The 13520-nt window shown below is 24.5% G+C and overlaps 1 protein-coding gene across 1 annotated transcript; it reads right to left on the bottom strand.

Annotated features, from left to right (window-relative positions):
- Nucleotides 1–3664: 3664 nt before the first annotated feature.
- On the bottom strand, nucleotides 3665–11332 carry LOC145834777 (nicotinamide riboside kinase 1-like). Its single transcript, XM_082942291.1, has 6 exons — nucleotides 11255–11332; nucleotides 6862–6961; nucleotides 6297–6345; nucleotides 5958–6060; nucleotides 4792–4863; nucleotides 3665–4496 (listed from the first exon to the last, which is right to left on the bottom strand). Exons 1-6 carry the CDS (start codon nucleotides 11299–11301, stop codon nucleotides 4316–4318), a joined length of 552 nt encoding a protein of 183 aa, XP_082798417.1. The 5' UTR covers nucleotides 11302–11332; the 3' UTR covers nucleotides 3665–4315.
- Nucleotides 11333–13520: the final 2188 nt, after the last annotated feature.

Here is a 13520-nt window from a genome sequence, read left to right as displayed (position 1 = left end):
ATTGATTCAAAAAAAAAAGTTTCAGTTTTACATTCATTTGTTGGGTTTCTTTCAGTCTTCTGTATATAGTAGATCGCCATTTGTCGCGTTCATTTGTTTCTACTCTCCAGTGCTTATATTAAATATCTAAAGTTGCTTTTTCGAGCTTCCTTAAAATGTAGTGTTGTTATGCTTATTGCATTTCTTTTGTAACTGACGTTCTAAATCCACCTAAAACTTAGGACATACTCTTTCTTCTTTTGATGTCGAAGAAAAAGTACACGTGTTTTACCAACCAAGAAGTTGCTGCAAATCGGCGGCCAAGAATCTTTTTTTTTGTACAAGGGGTTAATCTTAGCGCCACGCATTTCTTGTGGCCCCATACCTTTCCTAGGATACTTAACTAAAAAATCGTTTAGATTTGGGTTTCAGGACTTACAAATAAAAAGTTAAATTTTTTAACAAACGCTGTTTTTTACAAAATTCCTAGTCAATTTAGCGCCATATAAGAGTAAATATTCGTTGTTTACCGAAAAATTAATTCTTACGCAAATATATTTTATTACTTTGAAAATAAACTTGTTTCCTTTTTTTAAATTAGATGTCTCTAATATGAAATGAGCAAACTAAACCAACTATTTCTAACTCACGTCAGCTTAAAATACACTGTTTGTTATACTGAAACTAACGTTGCATTTTAAAGAAACATTAATGTTTTGTTTTTGAACTAGTTTTTAAAATTCAAAAATGTATTAAAGCTTCGGAAGATAAAATAACAGTGTTATTTTCATACATTGATAGTTGAAAAAAGAACCTTAGTAGCAGGATTGCTATTTAACCAGGAATAAGAAATAGGAAATAGATTTATTTAGGAAAACACTTGTAATTTTGAACCAAATAAAAATGTAAAACAATAAACTTTAGAATAACTAAAATATCTATTATATAAAATTATAAACTTTTATATTCCTCGGAATTTTATTTATTACAAAAACTTATTTATAGTAGCACCAAGGAATTTAAAAAATACTATACAATACAACTTTTTAACACAATTGAAGTATGTACTTAAAATTATCAAAAACACAATAGTACTTTTAAAAACCTCAAAGAATGTCAGAAAACCTGAAACAAATTTCTAAAAAATCCTGTAACAGTAAAAAAGATATCCTACAACTACATAATTAAGTTTACAATGAGCTTTAAAATGTTTGTAATAATTTGAACATCAAGTACTAATCAGATAGCTTTTAACTTACTGACTAAAATAAAACAGGCTTTGTTAAAAGTATAGGGAGATCGGACACTTTTTTTAATGTTGATCTCATTTATAAAGGATCTTAACTTAGCTAAAAGTTGCTTTTTACCGTTTCTTAGAATAAAAATTAGTAGCATATTAAAAACAGGGCACATTAAACAATAGAATAATAATATTCTTAACTTATTAACAAACAATCGTATCTTAGTTATTTTAAAAAACATTAAAAAGGTCAAAAAAAGACTTTTTCTGTTTTGTCATAAATTATTTTTCTCTGATTGCTACAAAACGAATTTTTCTTTTAATTCAAGGAACATTTACTTTAAAATTAAGGTCAATAGCTTGAAAAATTTAGGAAAAGGTATATTAAGTTTCAGATTTAGTAGACATCTAAAAAACTACAGTCCATACGGATGTATCGAAATTAAAAAAAAAATATTTGTTAAAACAAAAGTTGATTAAAACTTCTGTATTCCATGGAAACCGACTTATATTTTATACTTTCATATAAAAGCATTTGATAAATTTTGCAATAAAAATTTCCATACTTTCAATACAAACTCATAGTTTAAAGTTGTAAAAGATAGCGACAGTGGTCTTTTAATGGTTCATAACTAATTTTTATTTTTATTAAGTCAAATTTTTAAAAACTGTTCAGTTTTCAAAATCAAAAGAGGCAGACTACCTTCATTCCATCATTTTAATTTTTAGTATAAAATAAAACCTTAAGTGTAAAAAGCTGTTTCCTATAGCATAACAACATTGAAAATATACTGTGAAGCTACTATAAATTTGCTTTCTATGAAAATATAATAACAATAAACTAAAAGTATTCAACTTTATGATAAATTTTTTGTATCCAATTAAAATTTGGTTTCTTTACATGTAAAAATAATTTTAAAATACCGGCTTTTTTAAATTTCTTAAATTCCATATTTTTCCAAGTTTTTTCGTGTAAGTTGTTAAATTCCTGGTTTTTTCAAGATTCTAGGTCTTTTATTACCCTTTCATTATGTTTACAGCTTTAAAAACATAATTTATTTGAATATATTTATTTCGTTTAACAACAGTTTTAATTATAAAATCATAAAAAAAAAGTTCAAGATGCTTTTAAGAGAGGTACACACTTTTTTTTATATAGTCGTGCACCCATTAAAAGTATTCAACATAATTTCTTTTAATACTTTGTTTAACATAGTACATAAGATTTCCCAAAAAAATACCCTTAAATACACCCAAGACCGTCTTTTTTCCCATCATCATAAACTCCAGATCATTTAATGTAATTTTCAAACTAGGACCCTCCCTTTCACAGCTTTTTCCCCTGAAATTTTTAAACTACCCATAACTACGCCGAGACCTTTTTTTTGCTCTTATCATGAACCCCAGGTTATCTAGTGTATGTTTAAAGTTAAGCCCCCTAAATTTCTGATATGACCACCAAGGGTATCATATATCTTGTTAGCAAACCCTTATCTAAAGAAAAAATAGTGGTGGTTACGTAACAACAAGTTCAATAATCAACGTCAGTTTAACTTAAACTATTTTTTAAACACTAGCAGTCATTATTAAATAAGGATATCTAATTAGCGATCTACCGGATCTGGCCTTTTTACCGGGTCTTAATTTGAAAACAAGAACTTTTTCTATATCCGAATCCTAATATTAGGGATCTGGTAAATAATTGCACTAAATTTAAATTTTTACATCTAAGCTATTATACTCGATAGGTTCGCAGCTTTATTAGTTGATAATTTAGATTCATATTTCTTAGTTTTAAAAGTATTTATTTCTGCACCACCAAAAAGACTATTTTATAAAGCTGATTAATTGTACAAAAAAACGTAATTTAATGCTTCTAAGCTAGAAAAAAGTATTTAAATATCAACCAGAACTTGAAAAATAAGAAGGCTTATTTTTAGTTTAATAGTGCAGATGTCTTTCGCAATTTATTCGTTTTTATAGTTTTAAACAGTTACGAAAATTGATATTGTATTTCTTTTTGTAATAACAAGAGTTTACTCTTAAATTTAACGTAAAAAAACTCTATCTGTACAGTGTTTTCTCGCTGATTCGGCCATGTTGAGAAAGCTTTTTTTCGTAATTATGGCCGGATAAAACAAAACATCGTATTTATTGTAAAACTATATGTCTTTTAATTTTGCACTGCATTTTAAAAACGGACTCCATATTTTCAGTTTAAAAGTATTTTTCTTTTTTTCAACGAACTCTCAGTTATCACAGACATAATAATACACAAAACCAAGTTTATGTAAGGTTTAGAACTTATATAACGAGAACACATCACAACATAAACAACTTAATTTATATCGGTGTCAAGTTTTAAAATGAAAATATTGAGTTTAACTGGCCGCAACCGGATTTGCGAGGATACATTGTACTTCTTTTTCAACTTTAAGAAGTTGATAAGAATATATTTTATTTATTTTCCTTTAAAATCATACAAAAAACGAAAATACAAGTTTATCGCAAAATAGCTAGTAAACATACAAATAAATTTATACTGAGGTCTTATGTGTGTAGCTTGTTTTTCTTTTAGCTAGACGTATACTTTTTGTCTGTTTGTAAAATTAAGTACTTTAACAATACCAATGGGTTAATTTATAATACGTGAAAATTACTGTTCAAACTTTTTTTTTAGAAAATTAGTAGTAATATAATACTTAAAATTAGCTTGTATTCTTTTTACATTATAAATAAATTCAAATCTTTAAGATCCGATTAATTAGTACACTGAATATCAAAAATTATTTATACTTGATAAAAAATTTACACAAAAATACTATGTTACAACATTATCAAAGATAATAAAAGAATATTTAAATGAGTTATTTAAAACACATTTCTAAAATTATTAAAAAAAAATTATTCATGCAGAAGTCATCATAGCAAAACCAAATTAGAACAGTATTAATTTCGTTAAATGCATATACGTTTGTAAAAGAATATGAATTATTTTTAAGTCCAAACAAATATTCACAACTATAAAATACTACTTATGCTTGTGTATTTATGTAACCGAAAAATTTTAAGAATAGCTAAAAAAAAAGTCATATTTTATTGTTCAATAAACTCAAGACTATTGACTATGCTGCTAATAACTTTTTTTTTGTCAAGCGAGGCATCAATGAATGTGCATTTAGCTTGCTTTTTTACATGTTCATGACATTTAACATATTCAGGCCATACATGCTTCTCGAACAAACCATCTATATCTGGCGGGTCATATATTCTCTCTCTGCAGGACAATGTTACTTGAAAACTTAATAAAATAGTTTCATTATAAAACAAAAATTTATAAGGTTAGATAACTTTTGCAACATACAAAAAAATTATAACAATTTAACATAAGATGTTATTAGTCAAACAATTTCTACAAATTAAAGAATTAATTAAACTAAGAGTAAAAATAGAATTTATTCTTATAACTAAATAGTTAAACTATTTAAAAAAACTTAAATAAGCATTTTATTAAAGTCGTATCTAATGTTTAATGAGTTAAATTAAATTATTAAAATAAATTCAAAAATAACTTTCGCCTTTTTTGTGCTTCTTCAAAGTCTAAGTTGAGAAAAAATCTTTTCATGAACAACTGGTTTAAGTCTCTGTGAAAATTTCGTTTCATAAAATCAAAACTTATATTCTTTGTTACAATTAAAGGTTTTATTTTAATTCAAAAACACTTAGGGAATTTTTGTATAACTACAAAACTTTACAAAATTAAAAAAAATTAATTTCAATCTCCGAGAAATAAAGCAAAATGTGCTGATGATTTCTCAAAATTCGTGATTGAATTACACATCGATAAAATTTAACCAAGACGTAGAAGGACGCAAAATCTTAAAGATCATATGAAAAACTATTAATATTTTAGATTAACAGTTCTTAATTTACAGCTAATACACACTTAAAAATATACCTATGATAAAGTTTTAAAAGTTGGTATTATAATACTCGATCGTTTAAAGACTAATCATAACAATTTATATTAAAAATAAACGCAAAAACTGTTTATGTTCGTTTTAAATTTAGCAATCTACGTTTGGTTAAACCTAGGATTTAAAAAAAATATATTACGAATTATCAGGTTTAAATCTAATTTATAAAGATAATTTGGTTAGTAAAACACAACACATCATGTAAATTTATGTAGTTTAATAATGAAAAAATGCTAATATATTTTAGCTTTTTTTGAATGTAGAAATATTGTTGGCTATAGTTTTTAGTTGTTTAAAAGAAGACCTGTAGGAAAACTGTTAAATGGTAGTTGTTTGCGAATTATTAAAAACATATTAGTACAAAGATAATAATAATAATAAAAAAAAACATATGAAAAAAAAAATATATAAAAGATGTTTGTTTGCTGGTTGACCATTAGCAAAAATATAGTTTTTATTAGTTTTTTTGTAAATATTATCTACAGAATGCTAATCTAATAGGTATAAGTAGTAAATATGGTAAACTTTTTTTTAATATTTTTTCTAATATACGCTATTATATTCTTTATATACTTCACAGAGCTGAGTTTTTATATTTGAAATCTGCCTAATGCTCTTAGTTATATTAAGTATTTGCTTACAACAACAGTTGTTTATATATCAGAGAAATATATCGAACTATTTTGTTCATTAAAACTACCGTTAGGTTAAGTTAAAAATAAAAATAAACTTTCACTCACATTTTTTGAATAAAAACTTACTCGTTCATAAATATAAGTGTACCTTCAATAATAATAACTTCGTACTTCTTGAGTGCACAGTTTACATCTTTTATAAGTGTTTTAAAATCAACTGCTTGTACGCCTATTAAACATATAACTGGATTAGAAGCCTTTTAATGCAGATAAATAGTTTAAAATTTAAAAAAAAAGTCTATTATTTAAATGCTTTTATTTGTTTAGGCAGATTTCGTTTACAAATATTCCTTTAACAATTAACAATAAAAAACATATTTATCTAATAAGCTATAAAACAAGACACTAGGGCAATTTACCTATGTCACTAAAGATAAATGAAAAAATAAAACTCAAATTACTTACAATCCCATTTGACAAAACCATTGTTATCAATATTAATTTCTTTTTCATCCTAAAATTTTATTGTTTCATTGGTTATAAAATCAGCTTATTAGTTTTTTTTATGAATGATAAAAACTAATTTCATAAATCATAAAATATCTAAAAGTTTTCATTTTAAAAAAGAGAACTAATAATCATTTAAAATTTTGCTTTCATTGATTTCTATATTAGTATGCTACTTTTTTTTATCCAGCTAGATAAAACTCTTTAATTGGGTTGTTAGAAAATGTTTCCTAATTTTATTGCAAAAATAGCTTTAAACTGTAACCTACTGTCAATAATTTTTATAAGTGTGTATACTTCTTTTTTTGTGAGTTAATAAATAAATTAACACATATTTCTGGATTTTTTTTTTAATCAAAAACTATTATTTCATTAAATAAAAAACTACGATATTTAGAGTTATCAAATAAGAACTAATTTTAATTTAACTTCAATTATAGTTACATAACAAAAAAATATAGACTATAAAGCAATGTATAACACTAAATCCTTTTTTAAATTATTAATTTCAAAACAACCACACCTTGTAGTAATCATCTTGACTATAAAGAAATACTGAATTTTGTTTTTCTATTTTTGATTTTAATACTCTTGCTACTGTTGTTTTTCCTCCACATGTTACTCTAAAAAGTACATAAGTTATCAGTACAGTTTAAATAAATACACCTTTAATAATTTATAAGTAAAATTACTTGAACACCTTACTTTTCAAACAAAATTTTATTATTGAAATTGTCTAGACAATACATTCTTGTTAAAAAAATCTATACACTTCAGTTACAACTACAACAGCTATAAACCTAAAATATTAATTTTTTTTTGTTATTTGTAACTCTACTACTGGGTTAGAAAACTGCAGCTTGCAGGCCTTTCTCTAAAATTTAGTTCATTTAATTTAATTTTTTTAACCATTGCAAAGTCTTGTTGTTTCTTTAAATTGTTATATGTCCTAAATTTATTTTCAAAAAAATAGTTTAAAATTATGAATAAAGCATATTAAGGCCATAGGCGTGCTAACATTTTTTTTTACAAAAATCAAGACAGGGTTGCCACTCAAAATTTTCTAAATGTATCCTAAATTTTTAAATTTTAACCTGTTTAGTCTGACATTTACCTTCCTATTAGGTACGCTTTTTGAAAACCCACTTCCAGTTAAATAGACATTCTGAGTGCGCATATTTTGATAAGTACACACATATTTTAGTACACATTTTTTAATTAAAAAAAGGTACTAAATAATTCCTGTCAGGTTTCTTTTTTATTTAGACTAGTAATTCTTAGCTATAAATTTTCTATTGAGTAGCTGCTGTTTTCAGAATGTGTACTTCAGCAAAAGGTAACTGTAATAAGTAAGTTATTAGCCTGTAAAAATAAATAATATAAATTTAATTATAAAAAATCTTGCACTGGATTAGGTTTACATTTTTCTCACTGTTTACCTCTTTGCAAATAATCTTAAAGTGTCACAAAACAGTTTTTAGTTAAAATACTCAAACTAAGTCATAATTGATCCTACAAAACAAAAATGGTATTAAAATTTTAATATTTGTAAATAACTTCGTTAAGACTAAAAAGAAAATATGTCATGATGTATACTAAAACAATTAGCCATGATCTTACATAAAATATTCAAATAAACCATACAAAAACAAACGAAAATAAAGAAAACAACACATGTAATGAAATAGTAACTATAATTAAGAAACAAGCATAAGATTTTTTTTAACTATTTAAATATAAAAATTTTCAACTAATGTACATTATACATAAAAAGTAAAACTCTAACTAAGAAACAGTTTAGATTGTAAATGTCCTAAAAATTAATTTAAATAGTGTAAACTGTAAACTAATAACTGTAAGATACATAAAGCTTACAAAGAAAATTAAGCTTGAAACAAGAAATATAGGTAAACATTGGTGGAAAAACGTGATAAAAACTCAATTATTTAGATACCTTTTTCATTTTAGAAATCAAATTAATCTTTTTGTCTAAGCTAGCAATTTTGCATTTTGCTTTCTTGCTCTGTTTCTTCAAATCTTGTAGATCTTGTTTTCTAATATCTTCCTCCTCACTTCTTTGTTTTCCTTTCAAATTTCTTGTTTTCTTTTTTTTTTTAACCAAGCATAATAGCGCTATCGTGCACACATTACAGATATTTTTGACTCCTTACTTAATTTTCCTATTATGGTTTGGGCTGAAACTTTTGCATGTGGTCTTTAACGGTATGATAGTTTTTTATTGCATGTTATTGTTCAACAGACTCATGTTAGAACAAAAGCGTTCAACATCTATTTAGCTATGAAATTAAAGCAGGACACATTCTATAACAATAGAAAGAGACTTATACTTATAAACATTTAGGTAATAATAATTATAATAAAGTAATCCATACATCTGTTTTATAAAATACTTTCTCATATTACTTGCTATGATATCTTTAAAATACAAAATAAATAACATAATCAGTTTTTACTTATACTTAAAATTTATATAACTCTGAAAAAAGTATATAAAGAGGTAAACCATAAATATAAACTTGATATATAAAGGACTAAACTAAGTGCTTAATTATGAGGATCTTAATAACTTACTTGAACAAAAACAGTCTGATTCTAAAACTTTGCAAAATAGACTTTTGTGTATATATCACTATGGAAGTCTCCTTGCCACAGATCATCAATGCTAAAGAGTTTACAAACAACAACTACTTATTCAAACAGAGTAATAGTTCAACTTGTTTCAAGGAAAGTTTTACAATTTTAGTCTGTCTTTATTTTATAAGGGATTTTTTTATTTAATTATACCATTTGAAGGCTTACAAACTTAATGATTTTGAAAGTAAATTTCTAGGAATATTTTGCAACTTAAGTTTCACTTTAAAGGTTTTTTTTTTTACCATGTTAAGGCTTTGAAAATTAAGAAATGTATTAAATTAGAACTGACAATTTCTGACATTTTGCTAATTTTATCTAAAAAATTGAATTTTTGCTATTGTCACCTGAAAAAAATGAATTTTGGTTATTATGACCCAAAAAAGATTGACTTAGCCTGATTTTTCATATTTTTTCCAAAAAACTGACTTTGCCTAACCCGTTGCAACCCTGTTAGGATTGACCTTTATTTGAAAGCCAAAATTCATAATCAAAAGTACTTTTTATACCACTACAAATAAAACATTAGTCAGTTTAGTGAAAAGTTTACAATAAAAACTTATGAAGAAATCGCACACTTTCTAATTATTTATAATAATTCACAAAATATCTATTTTCTCTTTCATTTCTTTGCAATTAATCTCAAACTTTTGTCATAGTATGGAAAAAAATTGTGCTTAAATATTTTTTAATAAATATATTATGTAAAAAAATTTTTTTTATACTAGTTTAAAAATATACTTATTCAGTTGAAGTTTTTCAAAAGTCTCACAATCAAGTATCAAGTTAAGATCAGACAGAGAAAGTTTGAACATAGTTGCTTAAAAACTGTAGGAAAAGTAATTTTTCTAATTAAATAAAAAAAATATTTGGTTATTTTAATAAGAAACTTAAAAAACTCTCAAACTTTGTATCATTATAAATCAAAAAATACTTTTAATTTTGAAAAGCAGGAAATAGCAACTGCTAGCTAGTGAGTCCTAATAAAGTCAAAATTAGTTGGAATGAAGAATGTCATATAACTTCCATTGCTTTATTTGAACCATCTGTGTATGATCAATGTATATGCAATAAACATTTCTATAAGCAAAGTACATGTATCTCTAACATATAGTAAATACACAGTTAAGACCATATAAGAATTCATTTATTCCAAAAATTCAATTAGAGTTAAAAAAAAACAATTGGAAAAGCAAAATTTTTTTGATAAAAACATTAGCAAAATGGAGTTTATAGTTTTAATAAACTTTCTTATTAAGAGCTTTGCTGTTTAGTAAAAAATGTTTGACTTTTACTGACATTTTTTCAAATCCCCCGTTTTTTCCTGACTTTTGTCATTTTTCTCATTATAAATGACTTTTTCTGATTTTGAGGCAACCCTGGCTAACAGTGATGGAAAAAAAACCTTGACTGTGGGTTGCCACTTTTTGAGTCACAAAATTATACTTACAAAATAAAACTGTCTTGAGTGTTTTTAAACTGTCCTAGTCTTATCCTGAGCTTTATTTAATACTTTTTTAAATCACAATAAAAAAAAAGTGATTTAAAATATTTTATAAAATCAATAAATCAAGTTTTTGTACAAAATTGTTTATAAAATATCAAGTTATTGAAACTGGAATAGCTAAATACTACTTGAGGTCTAAAAAAAACACAACTGAGATTTTCAAAAAACCTCAAAACTGTTCTGAGTTTTTTTTTACAAACTAGCCTGAGTCATCTGATTTCTTTTATATTTCAAACTAGCCGAGTTGTCCTGAGTCATCCTGAGAAATTAAAAATTTCCAAACTCTCATGAGTTATCCTGAGTGTTATGTTGGTTATACCAATGATAGCAAATATAATCTCAAATTGAAAATGACAATATCAAAGAAGACATTGTGTCGTGATGATTTAGTTGTGTCAACTATCCTAAACAACCCACAACTAATGCTTGCTAAGTTAAGATATAAGAATGAGAAGTTGAAAGTAATAAAAAAATTTATTAAAACAAATATCACAGTAAAAAGATGCAAAAATCTGCTTTATTATGACAGATTTTTAAAGTTCAGCCTAAGACTGTTTAAAAAGATTCACCTACTAAAAAGGCTACATAAACCTTTAATAGAAAAAAAAAGAATTGTTTTAATTAAATTTAACACTACTATAGAGGCTTTACACTACATATTCAATTAATAAAAACAATTTATATCCATGAATAAGAAGAAGTGTTGGCATATTTAATTAATATCTTACAACAAAGTACTTTAATTCTAATAACTTACCCACTTATTCCAATAACCCAATTTGACATTTTTATACTCAACTTCATTTAAATTATTACTATTAAAAACATATTTACTATGGAGTAAACATTTATTTTGTTTTAATATTTTTATAATGGTAAAAAACATCAGACTTAAACCTTGGTGTTACAAATAATATAAAAAATATGTTTTTATTATGTCATCAAAATAATTACTCTAATGTAGTTTGTTTGTATTAAGCAGCATATGCAAAACAGAGTTAATAATTCACATTCAAATGAGTAATATAGTAAAAAACACAACTATCTTTCTAAGTTGTTTAATATGAGTTTTAACTTAAATAGTTCTGAATAAAATTTAATGTTAATTGAATAAAAAATTAAATTTCTAATGGTAAAAATACATACTTTAAAAAGATTTTCTGTGCAAAAGCAAATGTATTTGAAATTACATGCAATCTCACATGAAAAAACCGTTTATGTATTAAGTATTTGAAAAATAAGAACTTTTGCAGAAAGTAAGTTCGTTTGGGCAACTAAAGGGTACCCGCAGTCTGTTTTTAGTTTTAGTCAGTAATACACTGCGCTTTCAGTTGAAAAAATGCAAGCTAGAGAAAGGTGCTCAAAATTCAAATAATTAGAAATTAACAAAAAAACAGAAATAAGAAACAAATAGCTATACACAAGAGTTTTAAATATTGTGTTTAGTTTTCACTAATTTTTTATATGTTATGGTGATGTTTACTATTACTAATATTATAGTAATATTACTATAAGTCATATGTAAGTGTTCTAAATTATCACTTACATACACAAAATTGTTTCAAATTCGAAATAGGATACAATTAAATAATTTTTTGTATATGTGTCAACCACTAGGTTTTAATTTGCAGTTTGGTAATTACCAAGAATGATGTTTCACCAATATCAATCTGAAATTTTATTATATTCAATGTGTTTTTTAAGCATGATTTAAGGCAAAGTAATAAACAAAATTAAGCATATTCATCTTAAACCAATAAAACTTAAATGTTTAATCGCTTTTAATTTACAGTATTAAATGATTATTTTAATACAAGAATTTATGTAGACTATCAATATCAAGCTGAAATTATAATACACTTGATGTCTTATTTATATAATCATAATTTTTGGATAAAAATTTATCTTTTGTAAATATATGAATAAAATTAATCTATATATCATAAACTAATTAACTAAAGTATTTAATTGTTTTTATTTTACAATTTATTATAATTAATTATTACAATTAATTTATATCAATTCAATAATTCATATTGATTATGATACTGTAAAATTTAATTGATTGAATATTTTAGTATATAATATATTAGTCTAGTTCTTTTTATTTATTTATATAGCTTGTTTAAAACAAAGAATTGTTTTTTTAGCCTAAAACTATGGTTAATAAATATCACATCAAATGGATTGTATTTTCATTTTGATATTGGTGCTGACCTGAAGAGCATAACCAAATGTTATATACATTTTTTTGGATATTAGTTGAAAATCACTTTAATTCTCTGAATAGATTAGATATTACAATTTTTTTTATTGTATATGTGTCAACCACTAGGTTTCAATTTTCCAGTTCAACTCAGAGAGTTTTAAAGTTGTCATTACGGCCCCTATGCCATCAGACCACACATCAATAATAATTTTCACAGAAACTTTTGTAACACTGTTGCAGGTCAGAGTAACTATTTTCAAAGTGTTTTGTTACAGATCAATTTTTTAGGAAATTTTCCAGTATTTACCTAGCCTAGTACTATGTTGCACCAATATTAAACTGAAATTCAATAATAATCAATATCTTTTTTTACCATAATTTCAAGCTAAAAATTAAAAATTTTAGACTTAGATGTTTAATATTAAAAGGTACTTTGTTTTAAACAAGCTATATAAATACATAGGAAGAGTTAAGGTTATGGTTAACTTTAGATGAACACCAATATCAAACTGAAGGTATAATACATGTGATGTCTTATTTAGTCACAATTTTAGGCTATAAACTAATCTTTTAGAAATACTTGAATAAAATTAAACTTATATATCATGAAGTAATAAACTTAAATTTTTAATTGCTTATTTTTTACAATATAAAATGATTATATCAATACATAATTTATATTGATTATGATATTGTTAAATAAAATTGGTCAAATATTTAAGTCTATAATATTTTATTTTAGTTTTCATTCTATGTATTTATATAAATTGTTTGAAACAAAGTATCATTATTTTAGTCAAAAATTATTACAAAA

This window comes from Thalia democratica, chromosome 4 (assembly GCF_965202585.1).
Source record: "Thalia democratica chromosome 4, ktThaDemo2.hap1.1, whole genome shotgun sequence".
Taxonomy (NCBI): Eukaryota; Metazoa; Chordata; class Thaliacea; order Salpida; family Salpidae; genus Thalia; species Thalia democratica.
This window is presented reverse-complemented; position numbering and strand designations above follow the sequence as displayed.